The 22,822-nt window shown below is 40.9% G+C and overlaps 1 protein-coding gene across 2 annotated transcripts in view; it reads left to right on the top strand.

Annotated features, from left to right (window-relative positions):
* GABRG3 (gamma-aminobutyric acid type A receptor subunit gamma3) overlaps window positions 1-22,822 on the top strand; it is a 337,645-nt gene that overhangs the window by 173,125 nt on the left and 141,698 nt on the right. For both annotated transcript variants that reach the window (XM_069769983.1, XM_069769982.1), the window contains 2 exons: window positions 3,292-3,512; window positions 7,087-7,169. In XM_069769983.1, the coding sequence (XP_069626084.1) occupies window positions 3,292-3,512; window positions 7,087-7,169 (304 nt within the window). The remainder of the gene's footprint in view (window positions 1-3,291; window positions 3,513-7,086; window positions 7,170-22,822) is intronic.

The raw sequence follows: 22,822 nt of genomic DNA, 5'->3' as shown, positions 1-22,822 counted from the left end.
TTATTAGAGTTCTAGGATGTTGCTTTGTCTGAGGCATCATTTCACTGAAACTTAACGTCCTGCCTGAACTCTCTAAGTGTGACTGTTACATTTCACAGAAATCTAAAATGGCAGGTATTAGCTAGCTAATATGAAAAGCATTCCTTTTTTATATAATATTGACCTGTGTATGAGACCAACATAGAAACCTTTCTTCTGGCAGTTTCTTGTTAGATGCTGTGTGTTGGAGATCATTGTACCAGCTTTGTGCAAAGTAGTATATGGAAGCTGTTGACTTCACTGGGAACTGAGTATCTGTTGTCAGTGAAGATAAAGGTAATTTTCCTGAAGTGTGTACAGGCTTAGCTTCATTAGAAGTGAAGAACTGAGTGCCAGTTTCAAAAGTGACCTCTGTCCCTTCCTAGCAGAGTAAACGTATGAATATCATACTCCATTATCTGCTTGGTTGAAGACTGAAGCAATTCCAAAGATTAATGTAAAGGATGTACTGATCTAACATTCACTTCTGAAAAGGATTAATGGAGAGAACAAAAAGGATGAAATTGGAATTCAGATATTAAATGGAAATGTGCATTTATTTTTACTGGGAATATTTTGTTTTGCAGTTTGTACATTCTGACTGAATATTGTAAATACTTTAAATAAAAAAAAATAGAGGTAAATTGTTGAAAAAGTCAATGCAACTAATTTCAAAGAACTTTGATTGACTTTTCTTTTAAAAATGTTGCTTTGCTTTATATGACCTCAGTTTACAAAAAGAAAAATGTATTTTTTTAAAGAACTAAATAACTCAGAAGATTTGTGAACCATTTAATTTGTGTTGAAATGTTTTTATTAAGGTGAATGGAGTTACAGTGGCCCATTGCAGAGATATTTTGAATAATGATCATTTCTGGTGTGTTCTAGTTGCAGTGATAAGTAAAGGAAATGCAAAATGGGGGTTGGACAGTGGTGTTAGCATGGCCCTGCTTCTAGGCTAATGCAATCTGTTTCTCAGCCAGAATAGTTTACCTGGATGGAAATAACAGTGACACAGTTATACTGCTCCTGGTGCCCACTTTGCTCAGATCTAACTGCAGTACCTTCTCAGGACACTGTATTATGGAGCTCAAGGTCTTTCTTTCCTTTGGTGTTGTAGAAATCCTAAATATGCTGAGTCCTAAAATCCTAAATATCATTAAATATGTATGATATACTAGAAGGGAATTATGGCTGCTCCTAAATTTAGTCAAAATAAAGCATTCATATAAAATAACCTCAAATATGAATATCATGCAAAAACGTGTCCTGTAAAAAGACAGCACTGTCATTAGCCAGCTGTATACAAATGGTCTTTGATTCTATAAATACTGATTCTCACATGTAAGCTAAAAAAAGCAACTCTACTCACTCAGCATTTGGAGAAACCCATAGACATGTCTGGCATATTCCTCTCTGTAGAAGCTGAATGTGCCAAACTCTTGTCACTGGACTTTCAAGGACTAAAATGATACAGGATTGATTGTAAAGAAACAAGATCAGCCCTGCCATCTTAAACCTGGTGAATTAAGGGTGTCCTTTTTGAATAATAAAGGTATGCTGCGTACATTACATTGCATCCTTTAAGTGTATGGAGATGTGCAACTTTATGCTCATTGAGATGAAAGAAAAGTCTTTTCAGATTCAGATCTGTCAGCTTCCCTGAGAAAATGAAGCTAATAATACAATGAAAAACCTAGTGAGATAGGTTATGAAGAAAAATAGTCCTTAATGCCTTTAGTGCCTAGGCTTTAATTCCTAAGGTGATCTATTACCTGGTATTTGGATACATGCTAGCACTGCTTATGCACCTATTGATCATTTGCCATCTAAAGATGAGAGGCCCAGAGTGTGTTTTGGACTAGGATTACAGTGTCAGTGAATTAGGTTTCCTGGTGTTATAACATCAGCTTTGGAAGGATGGCCTGCCAAAAATGTAATAGTGCAGGAGAACCAGATGGCTCTTAGCAAAAACACTGTCCTCAGTTCAGACTACACGCTCTTCTAATTAACTATAAATAAAAAAATATACAATACTGTTTGTGTAATAGCATTTCTTTTTATACCTGCTTTTTAAAAACTTGGGAATAGACAAGCAAAAATGCAATAAAAGCAAGTTCAGAGTGGTCAAAGGCAAAGACATACCAGACTTTCCTCACAGCTTTAATTGTCCTTTGTTCAGATATACCAAGACTGCATCTACCAGGGGACCTAAGGAGATGTTTTCCTCTGGATTATCCCCAGCCCCTGTATTAGCCTGCATTGTAGAGCATATGCTTTGTGTCACATCAGCAAATGCTGACCCTGTCATGGATGCAGCCAGGCCTGTGATACTGAGAAGGTCTTTCATGACACGGTCAGGTGGCCATTTCCACAGGGTTCACAGGTAGACCAGTCTGGAAAGAGGAAAAGGAACATAAGCAAATCAAACGTGACCGTTCCCAGCTGCCAGTGGCTGGAACTCATAATTCAAATATTGGTTTTTACACAGTTTCTTCCATGGAGTATTAAATGCATAAATCAGTGTGTTTGTATGTTCACCTAGATCATTTTGTCTGCTTGTCCATGTGTATCTCAATTTCTGCAGTTATACCTACTATGACTGCTTACCTACAGAAAAACAGCAGTAAAAATGGAGTGAAAGAAAGAATGAGATTCATGTAAATTATGACATTGGCCTATTCAGAGCAGTAAGCTAGTGACCACTCAGCTTTTAGCATTTGAGGTACATGAGGTGTCTGCAAAGAAGCACCAACATGCCTTTTCCGTTCTGCTCTAGTATGGCTTGAAAAAGAGTAGCTGAATAATTGGTAACAAACAGAACAATTAATTTACTGAATTTACACAACACCCTCCCCAAAAGGCATTGCCATAATCAAGGGAATTTACCATTCTCCAGCTTACATGTGTTGCTCTTGTTCATCTTTCACACCTCTTTTATCAGTCTGCCCTACGACAAAAAGTCTCTGCAAATTGTACCTTGTAGCTGTGACTTTTCAGAGGCAATGGAAAAGAATGTGCTAGTGCAGAAATTGTTATGGCACAGGACCAAGGCAAGTGAGATGTTTGGCCTGTTTTCCAAAGTAGCTAGAGGGGAAAGAAAAGGAAAAAAAAGGAAAAACATTATTTCCTGAGGCAGTAAAAAACCAAACTGTAGCTCCATTGGCCTGAATGTATCCTGATGCTCTACACCTGGATAGATCTTGTCAAACACCAAATTGCAGTGGGAAGTGTGGAACTGATTTCAATTTGTGTATCATGCTTTCATTGCAGGAATATCAAATTGATATATTTTTTGCCCAGACGTGGACAGATAGCCGTCTTCGCTTCAACAGCACCATGAAAATACTGACTCTGAACAGCAACATGGTTGGCTTGATCTGGATCCCAGACACGATATTTCGTAACTCGAAGACAGCGGAGGCTCACTGGATCACCACCCCCAACCAGCTCCTCCGCATATGGAATGATGGCAAGATCTTGTACACCCTCAGGTGAGCACTCGGCAAGGTGCAGGGCTGAAAGCTTCTCCTGCCTCTGGCATAGTTGCAGTAATTTTCAGTGGTATCTTTGTTCTCCTCTGCTGTTTTCTTCCTGGTGCTTACCTGACCGTGCCTTTCAAATACTGAAATACTCAAGCGTAAGTACTGCCAAGTTTAAAAAACAAAGTTTTGTCTTTCTAAAGAAGAAACCTTGAGAACTGGAAATAGGCCTGTCTAAATTGTAGAAGTTGGGCTTTTTAGTGCTTGCAATAAAATCAGGAGCATGTAGTCCCATAAAACCTGTCAGAAACCTTTCTGATCAGTTAGATGCAGGGCTGCATAAAATATTTCTAGATTCATGCTAATGCCAATACTTGATTCTTCAAATAAATCATGCGGAAAGATAGTCTGTCACATCTCATCACAAGGGTGAATTGCTGGAGGAAAGGCTTTTAGAGTTTTTCTAATCTTTGTGATATGATCAACTGTATGGTATTAGAAACACTGTATATATTTGCATTAAAAAAGCCTGTGGAAATCTAAATATGTGTTTACTTATGGAAGAGTCGAATTGCTCAGAAGGGGATTTTGCCATAAGCCATATTCCACACAGCAAACTGTTCCAGAAACATCCCTTTCATGCTACATTTTCTTCAGTAATTGTGTTCAGCTCTTTCAGTGCAACAGCATATTCTGATCATGCTTGCAATTGCGTTGGGCTCCAATAGAAAGTCCTTGGCAAACAATAAGGAAGGAAATAAACAGCTGGAAAAGCTACTGATATTTTTAGTGTCCTTCCCTTCTTAGGCTTGCTCCACTGTGAAGAAGTCTTTCTTATTTCAGTAGCCTTTAGCTAAAGACTGGTTGATTAGGATGTCAACTCCAATACCCTCTTGGTTGTGTTGTTGGGTTTTGTTGGGGTTTTTTTCCTATTAAGCCCTGTTTAGTATTTTCAGGGCAAGTCAAGTGCCTACCTAATAGTAGTGAGACTTACATACCTGTCACTAAAGAAACTATTTGTTGAATGAACTGCTTTGTCTAAAGCAGATAAGAAAGGGGTAATACATAACCCAGTGGATTATTTGAATGAGCATTTTTATCTGTGAAAGATGTTTTGAGTCCTTTTCACCCACTCAGGTCAGTTTTACATAGGAGGAGCTGTTAGAATAATCATTGTTTGTTGATAACACTGTGTAATTAAAAAACAATTAATCTGACTTAAGTGAGCACACAGAATTGGTATGGCATGGAAGCGGTAACTACTGTATGCCCTGGTACTGTCAGGTGTTGATGAGTGTTCTGTTTTCAGGAGAAAGTGTACAAGATTCAGTCATGCTCCACGCCTTTCCATCCTCTTCCCTGCCCGCTTTTGGGTGGTGTTACGGATGCACACATAACCAAATCCAACAGGTGTTAAAACTCAGATTTATTCTTCAGTATAAGTTATTTAGAAGTCTGGTAACATTTTATAAAACCACAGGCTCAATGATGTAAAGAGAATTAATATCACATGGCCGACTTAAGAATCCCCAAGATTTAAAGCGATGGCTCAAAACGCGCATATCACTCCCCTAAAAGCTGAGGGCTCTCTCCCTCGAGGAGTTACCTCGGGCAGAGCCCTGACCCGAGGGAGAGTCCCCGACTGCAGACCCGCTGCTCCGAGGAGGACTGATTCCAATGTGTCCTCCAGTGGGACCCCATTTATACCCCTGTCGAATCTGACGGGTGGTCATTTTAATCCCTATTGGCCAGGAGGGTCACCTCGGTGTACCTGGCGCCTCTCGATTGGCCAGTTCAAATTTCAACCTGCAGCCTCCAGGGTCTCCTTCCCCTTCTCCCTGCCTGGGGAAGTTTCGTTTCCTGCCGGCTGGATGGGGGGGCGCGGGGGGCAGTGTACTGCCACAGGTGTGAATGCACTCCTGCTGTAACACTGCAAACTCTCTTCTAGTGTCAGTGCAAAACCACTGTTAAGTTCCTCACAAGTGACCTTCTCCAAGACAGAGGTTTTCTCTGTGTCATCCTGAATCTGAGACACAAACCTTTCCCCATTCAGTTTGTTAGCTTTTGAATTAGTTTAAAAAACGAAGGAAAAGAAGCTGGCTTGGGTTTGTGTGGCGGGGGTTTTGGTAGCAGGGGAGGGGGCCGCAGGACCGGCTCCTGTGCGAAGCTGCTGGAAGCTTCCCCGGCTCCAAGCCGGACCCGCCTCTGGCCCAGACCGAGCCCCTCACTGATGGTGGTAGTGCTTCTGGGAGAACGGACTTAAGAAGGGGAACCGGTACTGAATAGGGGATTGGAATGGGAGAGGAACCCCTCTGCGGGTACCGAGGTCAGGGAGGAAGGAGGGGAGGAGGAGCGGGGCAGGAGGGGATGCCCCCGCAGCCCGCGGTGAGGTGGCAGGCTGTCCCCCCCCAGCCCATGGAGGGGAGCGGGGGAGCGGAGGCCCCCCAAGATGGCCGCCACTCCATGGGGAAGCCCGCGCTGGAGCAGGCTGGGACTGAAGGACTGCAGCCTGTGGGAGACACCCCACGGCGGAGCAGGGTCTGAGCGCGGAGTCCTCCTCCCCTGAGGAGGAAGGAGCGGCAGAGACAAGGGGTGAGGAACCGACCCCAGCCCCCATTGCCGGGGGGAGGAGGGAGAGAGAACCGGGAGGGGGGTTGAGCCGGGCAGGAGGGGGGGATGGCGGGAAGGTGTTCTGAGGTTGGTTTTACTTCTCATTATCCTACTCTGTTTTGATTGGCAGTATATTATATTGATAGTGCTTTTTCCCCTGCTTGAGTCTGTCTTTTGCCCATGACCATAATTGCTGAGTGATCCCTCCCAGTCCTTGTCTTGACCCACGAGCTTTTCTTTATTTTCTCCTCCTCATCCCACTGGGGCCAGAGGGGAAGAGTGAGCAAGTGGCTTCGTGGCACTTTGTTGCCGGCTGGGCTGAAACCACGACAGAAGCCAACAAAAAATCCTCATGACCTACCCTTGCTGCTTAAATTCAGGCATGCAATTAATATAGTGTCTGTTTCCTGAAAAAAGACTGTATAATAAACTAGCACTTAATGCAATCTACCTGGGTAAATAGATTTACTTTGTAAGCTATCAGGCTGAAGATTATCTGGTTTTAATAGTCATTTTACAATCTATTAAAATACAGAGACAGCCCCAAATGATTGAAAGAATATTAAGTTCACACTATAAGTAAATGTGGAGAATGTTCCTTATTAGATTCTTTATGAGGTTTTAATTTTGTAGAATTGCATACCAGCATATCAGCCATATTTTTTTTGTAAAGAATAGTTGTTTCCATCCCACATCCTTCAATGATGAATTGCCTAGAGAAAAACATATGCACAGATTTCTTGGGATCAAGAAACTCTTAATGATGCGTCTGAAATTATTTGTTGGTTTAGATAATTATTATTGTTTTGGATCAGGTCTAAATAGCCAATGAACAATTTGCAAATATAGTCCCTTCCTTTCAGGCCTTGCTTACAGATGTCAAAGCGCTCTTGCATGATACCTAAGGTTACCCTGCCTCCTCCTCTGACTGTTCATTGTGCTGGTGTGTAGTAACAGACGCTTGGTTTCTCCATAGGCTTACCATCAATGCTGAGTGCCAGCTGCAGCTGCACAATTTCCCAATGGATGAACATTCATGTCCTCTGATATTCTCTAGCTGTAAGTACTGCTTTAATGCCTTATTGTTGTATAGACCTAGTATGCAGAGGCACGAGTTTAATTCTGATATCTGTCAGGTTGTTCAACACATATAGGAAGTTTAGGTTTGCTTAAATATTGAGGGAACTTTTGCTTTCCTCTCTAGCAGTCCTGGTCGATGGACTTATGCCATGAAGTCTTCCGCGAATTTACTCTGTTTTTTGCCAGAACCAGCCTTTTTAGTTGAAACTATAGTCACACTATCAGCAGAAGCAGATATTCATACCAGTCTGTGCTATGTTAATCTATACAATCACGTGACATGGAAATGAGAATAGAAATTACAGTTTTCTTTAGGAGGTGCACAGCTTGGGGACATGCCCAGCAATCTCTGAACATCTGAGTTTATAGCAAGTAGCATGGTAATGCCTCTCTGTTCCATAATAAAAGTAAATGGTGTAACTACTGTAAATGTAATTTTCCTTTTATTGCTCAGCTTGTCCAGTAGTCCCAATGTTGTATTGTATGTAGTGGTGTTGGTATATTTAAAACCTACCTAATAGGCAAAGCAAATACATTGGTGAAACAGATGGAAAACAAAAGTCAGGTGAGTTAATCTTGAGGTCCAACATTACTGTAATGAAAAGTTATCTTCATGCTGATTCATCTGAAAAAGCTTGAGAGCTCTCTGCTTATGGGTACACCTGCACAGTTTTGTAATCCAAAGTCACACAATGCAAATATTTTACAAACATTTTAAAACAGTCTCCACTAAAGATTTTTCTTTTGATAAACTCCAAGACCCGGGATCTGTGTTCCCCAAAAGCAAATGGGAAATGTATTGTTTTGTCTTTCTATTTAGAAAATAGCTTTTTCTCCATCAGCTCTTAAAAAGTGATAGAAGAATAACACTATTTAATGTCTTCATAATAGGTATGCTGTTGTAAAAGTAGTGTATTGATTTCCATTTGTGAATAGTATACAAGCAGTGATCCTCAATCAGAAACTAGATTTGAATTTCAGCTGATCCAGGGTGCATTCTTCTTTTTCCCCAGGAAAATGTTTTAAAATTCTGCCAGTGTAAACATCTCCTTTTCCCCCAAAACATTATTACTACATTGCCATTTTTTATGATCTATGTATATAAGTGAGCCTGGGCAAAAATACACAGTGGTGTGTTTAATTCAGATGTGTGGAATATATGCATACTCAACTGAACAAGAGGCAGATAGCTCCCGAATGAGCTTTCCTACTAATGAACACTTGTCACTGAACTATATGTACCTCAGCTATCTTTAGTTACTGCATAAAGCTACTCTTACCTCGTGGCAACCTGCCGTTGATTTGCTGAGGTACCTGGAAAGGAGTGTGTGATCTTAAAAATTAATTCCCAGTCCAGAGATGCTAATTAAACCTACCACATAAATTTGATAGGTCCTGCGCTAGCAATAACCAAAGAAGGTGAACTCTAATAAACAGGGAAGTCGCTTCAAACCTTGCATTCCCTAAGTGCTAGGCAGTTGCTGAGTGCAAGTAAGTTATGCTCTGTGTTTTTTGTTTAAAGAGAGAGGATATCAGCAGGAACTTCAGAAGGCTCCACTCTATGGCAAAGTTTCAAATACATCTTGATTTACAGAGGTTCCTCCTAATTTAGATCTATTAGCTCAGAGCCCTTCTGCCCTTGAAAACACATGTATTACCATTGTACATGTACTAGCATCTATGGAGATGGAGATTACATGGGATCAAGCAGAAGCTGAATGTGTCACAGTTTCTATGTGCGTTCTTTGTAGTTTCTTGCCAGATGGAAAAACCAATGGAGGAATATTCAAGTAATGTTTTATAGTTTTGTCAACCTTTTTGGTCATATTGATAACAAGGGTTTATTTCTTTAGGTTCATACTGAATTGTGTTCTTTTCCTTTAACACTTTTAGCACTACTATTATCATAATAGTAGGACGTCTCCTGTGTGATTTGTTTGTTTCATAACTTGGTTGTATTTTCAGTGTTGCGTACATTCATAGCAGTCCCAAGATACATGCCACTCAGTGGGACTTATGAAGTGAATGACTGAGTGAATGCCTGAATGATTTATTGCTGCCTGTTATGACAAGTTTCTGAGGGGACAAGCTGATTACGGATTCCAAGATGTATGTCTTTGAATAAAATAAAAATGGTTGTAGAATTCAGAGCACAGCTCCATTTCCCCCTGCATCCCTTTCATTTGTTCCCCAGCACACAGACAAATTTTTGCAGTTTCCACTGTAGGCAAGCACAAAAAAGCACAAGTTTTGGAGAATATTCCCTGCATCTCTATACACACATGAACAAGGTTAATATTTTAAATTTCTTACTTTTTACATAAATTTCCCCTGATGCATCAGAAATGTGAAACTAATCTCAAATTGTTTCTGCAGTATTTTCCTCTAGTGTGAAACTAATTCACACCCTAACCCGGTTGTTGCTTTGGGGACAGTTGATGCTCCTTTGGTGGGAGTACTCAGCTCTACTTGGTCTGGTTGCCAGAATGAATAAGGAGAAAAGAGCAGCTTAGAAATGAGAGACCATCTCAGTAAGCTAACAGTGGTTAGTAAAACCTTCCTACACCTTCCTGTGGAAAATCTTGTTCAAGAACAGTTCCTGAAGCTCTCTAGTCTCTTTTATAGGAATTAGAAAGTATTGAAATAATTTGAAAGCTCTTTACTCTCTGTGCAAGTTTTGTATGTGCTTCAGGTGACGTGATGAGATGAATCATCTGGCATATTAGGGCATGTGGTAGGCGTGTGTCTTGTTGCTGTCCTTGCATAGATGTGTGCTTAGCACACTCCTTCTGTGGAAAGTTGAGCCCAATGGCATAATGCAGGGTTGCTGTGCAACGTGACAGCTCTTTCCCAGTCTATGTACCACATTGGTTTGATCAACCACATGTGGCAAGCAGGATTCCTTAATACAGAGATGCTACAACATTCGCATCAATGCCAGTGCATGGTATGAATGTGTGTTTCCCCGTGAATGTGAAGAAAGAATCAATGCTGTGACTTGATCCCACTGTATCAATCTTTGATAGATTTTGCTCTATATGATCACATTGTCTTCATATGGTTTTGAAGTACTATATACTACTGCATAAAAATATTGTGTTAGTGTGGTTCTTCATGTAGGTTAATTTATCGTCCTGAGCCAAGGGAGGCTCCTGAGAGGAGGTATTCTGTCCGAAGGACAATGTCAGCACAAGAATATACAAATAAGACACAGACAGCAAAATGCAGGCTGGAAATAAGAAGTAAAGCAAAATTAATCATGGAACTCCCACCATAGGATACTGTGGGTGCTAAAATTTTATAAGGATTCAAAAGTGTTTGGACAAATCATTTAAAGAAAAATGCATTGGGAGCTTTTAAGCATAATAAGATCACTCTGTACTAATGGTCACCATTTTTTTTTATTCTGAGGGAGTAAGAGCATTTCAGATTAAACAGTAGGCAAAAGTGGCTGTATGGCTAAGCTACTTGCAGGAACTATTTTCTGTTACAGTCATCACATGACTGGTCTCCAGCTGGCCTACATGGTTTTGGTTTTCCTTTGTCAGCCACTGCTGGAACTGTTGAATATTCTGGATTTTCTGAATTTGGGAGGACTAGGCACACTGCAGAATAACGTAAGCATGTTTGCACCCACACCTGCACAACAGTTAATTGTTTGAGGTGTTCATTTTTTTCAGCCCAGAACAGACCTTCACCTCCTCTCCCCATCCACATGCTCAAGATTAACTTAAATTCATGACACTCCTTCAGGTGACAGCATACGACAGCCATACCAAAATGAAGGTGACAAACCCATTACACCCAGTTGAAACAATCAGGTCAACTAACTTTTTAATTATGTACAAGGAGCTTTATGGTGGGAAACTGTGCTAGCTGCATATCTGAGGTCTGAAACAATCTGTAAGGCCGTGCTTCAGGCTTTATCAGATGCTGTAATATTGAGCTGCAGTGCAAAATGCCAGAATAACAATAATAAGACTGAATTGATTAATGGGTTTTCATTGCTTTATTTTTCTTGCTGCTGTTCTGATCAAACTGCAGACACTGTTGTTCATTTTAAAAAGCACCTTAGATTTAGGCAATAGAAATGATAACATTTTTTGTAGCCAATTACTTATCTTTTCCCTAGTGAGAAAGTCTACAGTGTCCTGAGTTGCCCCATACTGGAGGATTGCTGCAAGGCAGGAAAAGGTGGGCATGCCTGGAATGCTATTCCTACTGCAAACACTAAAATATACACACAAAAGTTCACAAACAATTCAAGTGTTTTCAGTTCAGTGGAAAATAGGGGAAAGCAAAATTTCCAGCTCTTGATGGTCCAGTTTGCTCAGTCGGGTCTTAAAACATGTACTTTTAGCCTTGTAAAAGTTCAAGTTCTTTTTTTGTTTTTTTAAGTAATGTATAAAAGCATGCAAAGTATTGCAGAAAAAAGTAAGGCAATGTGAAATGCATTTTAAAGAAATTCATCCAAATCTAACATAGTGTTTGAAAGAAACAGATCCTGTCTTTCTAAATATAAACTCAGTTCAATCAAATGTTACCCCTTTGAACATGAAACCTCTTATGGATATGCAATCAGTACTTTGAGCCTATCATTAATTTTCTAACAGAACTAGCTGTCATCGCCAATTTTAATATGTTTCTCCTAGCCTGGAAATGTAAATGCTGGTTTTGTGGAATGAGCTGTGCTTTGTTTCAACTCATGTATCATGAGCAGAATCATTAATAAAGCCTGAGGGCAGAATTTTACTCCTGATGAAGAACAGGCCAGAAGGAACACAGCTTAATGTTCATATATCTCAAGAGGAGTTTCATTAAAGATGCTGGGAAGGCATTGCAATGTGCAGAAAAAGCTTTAATCCACACCTAAACTTCCCATCCATGCTCTCTGTAATGGGCTGAACCAGATCATGGGGCATCAATGGAATTCTTGATCCAGGTTTTGTGATGAGCATATTTTATCTATTGTAGCTTTTTCCTCTTCCAGGAAGGTAGAAATTAAGGTACCAGGATGCATCCATCCTTCTCTTCAGAAGGCTGTCTTTTTCAGATAATAGTCAATATAGAGAGGTCTTATAGAGAGGAAAAAAGAAATGGAAAATTTGGCCTTTGAAAGTTTCTTCCCAAACCCTGTATTTAGCATATGACTTGTGTCATATATGACAATTCATGAATACAATACCTGAAGCATATCTGTGATAAATTCCTCCTCTAACTCATCCGCTAATCCCTCTTACACACAGACATTTCCATAGCTTCTTATTTCTGTTGCCCTTTTTTAGACTTTACTGTTTTCATTACATATTTTTTCAAATACCTTGGTTCGTGTGCAAGGCAGTATTCAAAGACAAGTTGACCATTCCAGAGATTTATGGAGTGCATGATTCTGTAGGGATCTTCTTTGCTTTTGTTAACCTGTAAGCATTAATGTTTCTAAGCATCTTTTTCCTGAGGTACCCACAATGACACCTGGATATAGTGAATTTGAAAGATGTTGTAGTCCTATGTGAGTAATTTAATTTCTTCATTCAACAGCCATTTTTAATTTCTTCATTCCAACAGCCATTCTGAGTGTAATCTGCTACTGCATTGCTTAGTTGTTAACTCTCCTTAGGTTTCCCTAAAATTCCCTGCAGGTGTTTCTTTTTTATCTAACATAAATAATGTATTGTTTCTTAGAGAGTCAAATATTTATCCAATTGTTTGACTACTTACTACTGGGTAATTCACTACTACTTTTCAGTGTGTGACTCGATACATTTCTCAATATGTAAGAGACACTGCATTAAGTATCTTTTAGATTTTTATGACTCGCTATTTTATAGCCAAAACAGGACTCATAAAAATTTTACAAGTTAGTTTGCATTGGAAGTTCAGCTAATTTTTATCTAATTGATCCAATAGGATGTGCTATAGATCTATGAAATTGGTCAAATTCATCCGTGGTATAAGTACATACAGTGTACATAAGTACACTGTAAAGTTACACTTTCTAAATCTAATTTATGGTAGATTCATGCCAAACTAGTGCATATTGTAAGTATTAGTGTGGCACTACTGTTTCCATTAGTTTTCTGTCTCATTGCTCAAGGTGTATCAGAGACACCTTTCTAAACACTTATAGTTATATGATTCAATGCTGGTTTCAAATTTATACAATATTTTGTGATATAAGAGTAATAGACTTAAAACAATCTGATATTAGATCTAACAGGCACCAATACATAAATGACCTCTGTTTCGTAGAAAAAGCAGCGAAACTTCCCTGAGGTTGAGGGTCGCGTGTTGCCTCCCTGATGATCAGGGATTGTTGATGGCAGTGGTTAATTCATGTATTATCCCTTGCTCTTCTGTTCCTCACAAAGTGCTAAGGTTCTGGCCTAGTAGCAGACCAAATGTCTCTCTCCTTTTATAGTGACTCTTGAGATTTTTCTCCACGAGATTGAAGGCTCCTCTGGAGAAGCAGCAGCTGCCGTTACTTCCAGCAAAATTGAGACCCTAGAGTAAAACTACAGCAAGTACTAATTAGTGAAGCCTAAAATGCTTAACTCATGATATCTTGGGTCCAGAAAACTCTACCTGAGACAATCTGGATTGATGATAGGCTATTCCAGGAACTTGGCATCTACCCCAGTTTTGCAGTGGTCTTCCATGGATCCTTGGTGTCTCCATTTACCCTGCATGGTTGCCTGAGGAAGATGGGGGATCTGTGTCACTGCGCAAACTCTCTAGGCAATCTGCTGCAGAACCCAAAAAATGCTCTTATTCCAGGATCTGAAGATTAGGATAGGCAACTGTATTTCAGGGACAGGACCCCCCAGCTCTGACTTACGTTTAAACAAGGAGACTGGAAGTCCCAGAAATCCCAAGTGCAGTCTAGCTTCTCAAAGCAACCAGTCTTATTTTTCTAAATTTTCTCTTAGTAAGATCAAAAAAAAAAAAAAAATCAGTACCAAAAACAATTTTAGAAAAGACAAAACCTGCCTGTGAGCCATTTGTTTTTGGCAAGAATATATGTGACTGACTAAGTTATGCTTATGGTGTCAGGAATAAATAAGAGAAAATGCTGAAGCAAGGCAGGTGGCTGGTTGCATGTCTGACAGCTGAATGCATCAGCAAAAGGCCCTGGAGTCTCTGCCATGTGACAATCATTGTTAGTTCCCGTGATTTCATCACAGATCTCATGATATTCAGTGTTTACTTGAAGCCAAAACCCCTTTAAGCATGTTGTGCCAATGCAAGCTTTTCTTTTTTTTTTGACAAACATTTGACAGTGTGACACAAATGCACCACAGGCAGGAAGAAAATAGCTTTCTCACTGTAATGTAATGTAACACCTATTATACACTACATACTTATGTTATTGTTAATTGCTTATTTAGGCATGTGATAACTGGCTTGCAAATTAATCTGATCTTTATGGAGAGGCTGGTCCATAACTTGTAAACCCCTGGCAGCCCTGCATTTATAACTTCTGACTTACAGAGCTCATGTTTGTGAAATACAGAGCATCAGCAGACAGTCACACTCCTTTGCATCATATCTTTTAACAGGAGAAGGAATGACTAGTTTTGGCACTCTGTAACAATTGCATCACAGGACAATGTAGCCATGTTGTATCAGCCAGCTTGTAGCCATCAATGACTGGAATTCGGCTATCCATGGCTACAAGCTGGTCAGAAGGGACAGGCGAGGAAGGAGGGGTGGAGGAGTTGCCCTCTACATCAAGAAATGGTTTGAGTGTGAAGAGCTGTCTCTGAAGAATAGCCATGAGCAGGTAAGAATTAGAGACCAAGGCAACAAAGGGAATCTTGTAGTTGGTGTCTGCTACAGGCCACCCAATCACAGGGAGCCTATTGACAAAGCCTTTTAACTCCAGCTGCAGAAGGCATCACGCTCACAGGCTCTCATCCTGCAGGGGGACTTCAGCCACCCTGACATCTGCTGGAAAAGTAGCACGGTGAGCTGTAGGCAATCCAGGAGACTCCTGGAGTGCGTTGAGGATAACTTATTAAGCCAGGTAATAGACAGCCCTACCAGAGGGGATGTGATACTGGACCTGATGGTCGTCAACACAAGTGAGCTAATCGGTGATGTCAAGATTGGAAACAGCCTGGGCTGCAGTGATCACGCACTGGTGGAGTTCACAGTCCTGAGGGATATGGGTCAGGTCAAGAGTAAAGTCAGGACCCTGAATTTTAGGAAAGCAGACTTCCAGCTGTTCAAAGAGTTAGTCAATAGGACCCGTGGGAAACTGCCCTCAGGAACAAGGGAGCAGAAGAGAGCTGGCAGATCTTTAAGGAGGCTTTCCATAGAGCACAAGAGCTCTTGATCCCCAGGTGTAAGAAATCAGGCAAGGAAGGCAAGAGACCAGCATGGCTGAGTCAAGATCTGCTGGTCAAACTAAAGGGCAAGAAGGAATTGCACAGGCAGTAGAAGCAGGGACAGGTACCCTGGGAAGAGTATAGGGACGCTGCCCGGTTGTGTAGGGATGGGGTCAGGAAGGCCAAGGCGTGGATAGAGCTGAACTTGGCAAGGGATGCAAAGAATAATAAGAAGGGCTTCTACAGGTGTCAGCCAGAAAAGGAAGGTCAAAGTGTATCCCCTCGATGAGCAAGACTGGCAAACTGGTAACAATGGACAAGGAGAAGGCTGAGGTACTCAACAAATTTTTTGCCCCAGTCTTCTCTGGCAACCTCTCTTCCCCCACCTCTTCTGTGGATGGACTGCAAGGCAGTGACTGGGGGAGCAAAGTCCCTCCCACTGTAAGAGAAGATCAGGTTCAAGACCACCTGAGGAACCTGAACATATTTAAGTCTGTGGGACCTGAGAAGATGCATCCCAGAGTCCTGAGGGAATTGGCTGAGGTAGTTGCCAAGCCACTCTCCATGATATTTGGAAAGTCATGGCAGTCAGGTGAAGTCCCTGGTGAGTGGAGAAAGGGAAACATAGCACCCGTTTTTAAAAAGGGTAGAAAGGAGGACCCTGGGAACTACCAACCAGTCAGCCTCACCTCTGTGACTGGGAAGATCATGGAACAGATCCTCCTGGAAGCTATGCTAAGGCACATGGAGGATGGGGAGAGGATTCGAGACTGCCAGCATGGCTTCACCAAGGGCAAGTCCTGCCTGACCAACCTGGTGGCCTTCTATGATGGAGTGACTACATCAGTGGAAGAGGGAAGAGCTATGAATGTCATCCACCTGGACTTCTGTAAGGCCTTTGACATGGTCCCCCCTAACTTCCTTCTCTCTAAATTGGAGAGGTATGGATTTGATGGGTGGACTGTTTGGTGGATGAGGAATTGATTGGATGGTCGCATCCAGAGGGTAGTGGTCAATGGGTCAATGTCCAGATGGAAATCAGTGACAAGTGGTTGTTGTGGTATAACCCCAGCCAGCAACTAAGCACCACACAACCGCTCACTCACTCCCCCCACCCAGTGGGATGGGGGAGAAAATTGGGAAAAGAAGTAAAACTTGTGGGTTGAGATAAGAATGGTTTAATAGCACAGAAAAGAAGAAAATAATAATGATAACACTAATAAAATGACAACAGCAATAATGAAAGGATTGAAATGTACAAATGACACGCAGTGCAATTGCTCACCACCTGCCGATCGACACCCAGCTAGTCCCCGAGCGGTGATCCCCCACCCCCACTCCCCCCAGATTATATACTAGATGTGACGTCACATGGTATGGAATACCCTGTTGGCCGCTTTGGGTCAGCTGCCCTGGCTGTGTCCTGTGCCAACTTCTTGTGCCCCTCCAGCTTTCTCGCTGGCTGGGCACGAGAAGCTGAAAAATCCTTGACTTTAGACTAAACACTAATTAGCAACAAGTGAAAACATCAGCGTTATCAACATTCTTCGCATACTGAACTCAAAACATGTAGGGTTCGGCGTTCGGAAGATCTCGCGATGTCACGGAAAGTTAGAGGGTTAGTCGCAGCCTTATGATGTGTCTGTAATCCCGCCTACCCTTGTTAGTATAAAAGGAATTGACTGCGCAATAAAAGGCGGAAGTTGGCGCTCACACTGTGTGTGTTATCTGTCTCTTTCCCTGGTCTGGGGTTGACCAGTGATCTAATCGCGGCACCTTGATATGTGGCGAACGCTACAAAACATAGCACCGTACCAGCTACTAGGAAGACAATTAACTCTATCCCAGCTGAAACCAGGACAGTGGTGTCCCTCAGGGGTCCGTACTGGGACCAGTACTGTTTAATATCTTCATCAATGACATAGACAGTGGGGTTGAGTACACCCTCAGCAAGTTTGCAGATGACATCAAGCTGAGTGGTGTGTTTGACACACCTGAGGGATGGGATGCCATCCAGAGGGACCTGGACAAGCTCAATAAGTGGGCCCATGTGAACCTCATGAGGTTCAACAAGGCCAAGTGCAAGGTCCTGCACCTGCATCAGGGCAATCCCTGGTATCAATATAGGCTGTCCCTCTGCTCTGCTCTGGTGAGACCCCCACCTGCAGTACTGCATCCAGCTCTGGAGTCCTCAGCATAGGTAAGACATGGACCTGTTGGAGTGGGTCCAGAGGAGAGCCACCAAAATGATCAGAGGGATGGAACACCTCTCCTATGAAGAAAGGCTGAAAGAGTTGGCATTGTTCAGCCTGGAGAAGAGAAGGCTTCAGAGAGACCTTACTGCAGCCTTTCAGTACTTGAAGGAGACTTATAAGAAAGATGGGGACAAACTTTTTAGCAGGGCCTGTTGTGATAGGACAAGGGGTAATAGTTTTAAACTAGGAGAGGGTAGATTTAGACTAGATTTAAGGAAGAAATTTTTTACAATGAGGGTGGTGAAACACTGGAACATATTGCCCGGAGAGGTGGTAGATGCCTCATCCCTGGAAACATTCAAGGTCAGGTTGGAGAGGGCTCTGAGCAACCTGATCTGGTTGAAGATGTCCCTGCTCACTGCAGGGAGGGTTGGACTAGATGACCTTTAAAGGTCCCTTCCACCCTAAACTATTCTGTGATTCTGTGAATGTGGGGACACTCTGGAATAGAAATCTTTGCGTGCTCTCAGTTAGGGAGTCATAGCAATCCATTCTATAAATAAAGAATTGTCTGTAAGTAAGACGAAAGTGCCCCTTTATGGGTCTTTTATTTCAACATGAGAAAGCAGACTGGATAGCATGGTGTTGCTCTTACAGGCAACAGTCAGAGATGGATCAATAGTCAGCAGTGCCCAAACTCTTAACAGTGCTGTGCACAGCTCACTCCTCTTTGGGTTATGGACAGATTTTGATCTTTGGTGGTTATCTTGATCCTTGAAGAAACATCCTAAGGCACTTTCCTACTTGCATGCTCCATTGTGTGTGCACAGATGTTACATCATAGGCTTATTTGGGGTTCCTTTCTTTTGGAGTGTTACATTTTTGCAAACACTGATATGGTTATACGTATTTATTCCTTGTAGCCTCCCTTAATGTAACTGAAATATACATCACAAAATATAACATAAAATGTGAAAGTACAAGTCAAGGTAACCCACTGCCAGGCAACTTAAAAGCTGCAACAGTTCCCTTCTCTTACCCTTATTCACACATTTCTAAAGGCAGTAGATGAGCTTGCTTGAACCCAGAAGGTTCAAGCTATTTTAGGTCCTAGTATAATATGTGGCATATTTTTAAAGAAACAAAAAGAATATAGTTTTCTAATTACTTAAGTTGTTGTAATGAGTAGATTTAAAAAGAAAAAAAAATTAAAAACAGTTGTATTATTGTCTTCTATGGCCACCTCAATGGCCACACTAAAAGTTACACTAATGCATCTCCAAACTCTGAGAACTGTGTGTTTGAACTCACTGGTGTCTTATGAGAAATGAAGAATTGCTGCAGAATTGCTTCCAAGTGTAGAGAAACCATTTGGCACTTTGAGAACCGAGAAGTGTCAGAACCAGGACTAATACCAAGTAAAATCATTGAGGAGGAGAGAAAAGGAGAATGAGGAGAAAACAGAATTGCCAAGGTCAGTCAGATAACCTGCAGTATGCCACAGAAGTTTAACAAAAGCAGTGACTATTGACTCAGATTAGACACATCTTGGCTAGAGCCCAGTTGGTGCTTGTTACTTTTGCTAGACTTGACTGACCAATGATAATGACGTTAGTAGAAACCATCAGAGGCTTACTTGTAACAGACTCAAAAACCAGGATGAAACCATCAAGTCCTCAACTCATTAGCCTTGTCTTATCAATTTTCTTTACCTTTAACACAGCCTGGAAAAACAAAATAGCCTGGAAACATGAAACGTTACCATGAGAAAAGGCCCCTCCCTTTTCTCACTGCTGCTTCTGCAAAATTAATGGAAAAACAAAACCCTAGTGCCCACGGCGCTAAAGGAAGGAAGTAAGGCAGTTGTGCAGCTTTGAACGTTGCTTTGCTAACAGTGTTCGAGGTCAATCAGGGAAATGCCCTGTGTATCTGCTCCCATTAGAGGGATGTTGCTGAGGTCTGCCTGGCTGGATCCCTTGCTATGAAGGGCAGGTCTGTCTCCTTAAAAGGTGATTAACTTTGTGTAACGTGCATGCTATATGACAGATGATACAATTTATAATCCTTTTTCATAGTTGGGTAGCATATATGTCTGTCAAAATAAAATACGCTGGGACTATGTCTTTTACTATCAGACAACCCTTCAGACAGACAAACAAACAAGTGGTAAGATTTAAATGGGAGAAAGCAGAAACATAAATTGAGACATCAAATTTAACATAATTTTTAAATAAGTATTTTTATATTCTCCCATATGATATAGATTTGGAATTGATTCTTCTTTAAGAAACACTGCAGTTTTGTATATCTAAATACAGAGTTTATTTCTGTGGAATGGAAATTAAGTTATGATTTGGGTTTGGGTTAGCCATACATATTATGAAGTAATTTATTTTTTCCTTAATTTTTTTCATAATGTGACTTCTGGCAGTTTACCACTAATCTTTTAAAGCTTAGGAATAGCTGACTTTTCCACAAATCCTTTCCATCAGTCATGAGAAAGAAAACATAGGGAGGCATGTAGATTGCACAAAAGGTACATGCTATTCTGGGGCAATTGGCCAAATCAGGGAGCTTGTGCAAAAGACACTGAGGCTCCTTTCTAGCTGCTTCTACCTGAATTTCTTTCCCAGGGAAACCAAGGCAGTATGGGGAGGGCTGGTGTGTGACTTTATTATGTCCTGATGGAGGTAGGAGCATCTAGGAGATCAGAAGTTCTCCCCGTTCCACCAGATGTGATGTAACCTTGATCAGACTACTTGTTTCATATTGTCTGTTGCTTTTGCTGCCACTTGCATTGATGTGTTTTGGTGAGCACCGGTGAGCAAGTTAGCTGCACCTGTCTCCTCTGCTTGATCAGCTCCATGTGCATCAGTTTGAGGAATGTCCCAGTTAATGTCCATTTTTTCACTGTGGCAGCCTGATTTGACATCTGTGTTTCTTCCCTTTGGAAAACCACCACAGTGAAAAACCAAGAGCTTCATTAAACCAAATCTGATTATCAGGAAGTGGAATGAATTGCAGTTCACAGTATTTAGGTCCTTCATCAATATCTTTCTATTTTCATCCTTAGCAACACAGGTTACTAGAAAACCACATCAGAGCTGTTCCGTGCTTGACATGGGCCTCCTATGCAATGAAAAGTTGAACAAAGTTGATGGTCTTGGTCCCTAAGCTCAGGGTATTCCAGACCATGCCCCAGGATATATTAAAGCCATCTAAATTCCTAATTGGAACTGTTGCTTGACTAGAACAGAAGAAAATCATATGTGTGAAAGGCTGATGTAAAGTTAGTCCTTGATTTGTAGATGAACATCTTAGAAAAGAAGACCCATTCTGATCTCACCACCTTCTGCTCCAGTTTTGTCCTCAGTAAAAACACAAGCAACATGAGTATAACAATAAACCTACCAAAAGAATCTCTGTTCTTCTCTCTCTCTCACAGGCATGCATCCTTCTGCACACACCCACTCACTTACAGACATCTAGAAGAATGAGAAAGTATGAGGAAACAGATATGTGATAGTTTGCAGTCTTTTCATTACTGGCAGGTGCTCAGCTACTAAGGCAACAAGCAATATGCAAGAAGCTGTATGGAATTAAACATGATGAAGCAAAAAGAACAAATCCTACTGTGGATCCTCTGAAATGGGCAAACTGACTGTCCTTTAACTTTTCTTAATGCAATATATGTCAAATATTTAGTTATGGCCTTGAGGGACTCTGATGCTGCTATGCTTATAAGTCTTCCCTTTATCTACATTAACTGATTTGACATTTGAATGCACATTTCCTATAATTGTGCTTTAAAAAAAAAATCTGTTAATATAATCTTCATGGGTTGCAATGGTATACTTTGCATATCTCACACCATTTCAACTGATGAAGGCTGAATGTCAGAGCTGACGAAGAATTTTCAAGGAAAAATTTTTTTCCTTTGGAAAGAGGTTATTCCTGTGAAATATAAACTTTTATTTTTGAGGAATATATGTTTTAACTTTGTAAAAGATTTTATGAATTTTTGGTCCTCAACAGAAAGAAGTATCTACCCTATAACATCCTGAGGCACCCGAATCCTGAATAGGTGACTCTTAGTTTCAAATCTCATCTTAAAAGGACAATGGAGAGATTCTCAATATACTTTTTCATTTTGCTTCTAAGTGGCCTGATCACACACTGGCTATTTTACAGTTTTTGAATCATTTCTGACTGATTTTTTCACCGCAGAAGGTGAAGTCGGTATGCTTATTGTATTTCAAAATGTAGCACCTAAGGGAAAAATTGTAGCTATTTTGCACTTACAGTACTTCCTATGCATTTATCTGAAAGTGAGCAAAAATAACACCTCATTTAGGAAAAAAAATGGTAGACCAGTCAATGCTGTCCATGTTTTAATTCTGGAAGGTCAGTTGCTCTTTTCAAGTTAAAAGGAAGAAAAAGTAGCAAGAGGTACATGTTTGTACCTTACAGGTATTTTCTTCCTGTATTGACTGACTTCAAATGAATCTACTAGACCAAATGAGCATGGAGAAGTTTGTCGTGCAAGTAATGACTTTCAACAGAAGGGAACTTTGAGGTCTGAACAGTGTATTTGTTCACAGCAGTTGTCTGAAAATCAACATTTCAATAAGACAACATCACTTGCCTCTGGCAGCCAGAGAAGGCAACCACAAATTCTTGGATAAATGTCTCTTACGATTAAAAGGAAACTGAGATATCCAAGTGTTTCATAACATGGTATTTCCTTTCTTTCTTTTTGTCCCTAACACCTTTCCCCAAAGTCCATACTTGAAATCTTTAAAGCTTTTCTTGTCTAACCAACAGAAGACTGCAGAGAGGAAGATAAAAGGCTGTTCCCAGCAACTTGCAAACCTCAAAGTTGTTTGGGAGATTCGTACTGTATGTTTCTATTGATTTATGTGCAAAATATAGCAGCATTTCTTATGTCAAGGCTTAGCAGAATTGGCAGCCAAAGCTCTTGGTCTGTGGTACTATCAGATTTCAAAAGTTAAGCAAGATGAAACTGGTCATTACTTGTATGGGAGTTTCAGCAGGAAAACTGAGCTGTTTATGTGATTCCAGAATGACAGTTGCACTTTTGGTTTTAATT

The sequence above is a fragment of the Haliaeetus albicilla genome, chromosome 25, assembly GCF_947461875.1.
Source record: "Haliaeetus albicilla chromosome 25, bHalAlb1.1, whole genome shotgun sequence".
NCBI lineage: Eukaryota > Metazoa > Chordata > Aves > Accipitriformes > Accipitridae > Haliaeetus > Haliaeetus albicilla.
Note: the sequence above shows the minus strand (reverse complement) of the source record. Positions and strands in the feature narration are given on the sequence as shown.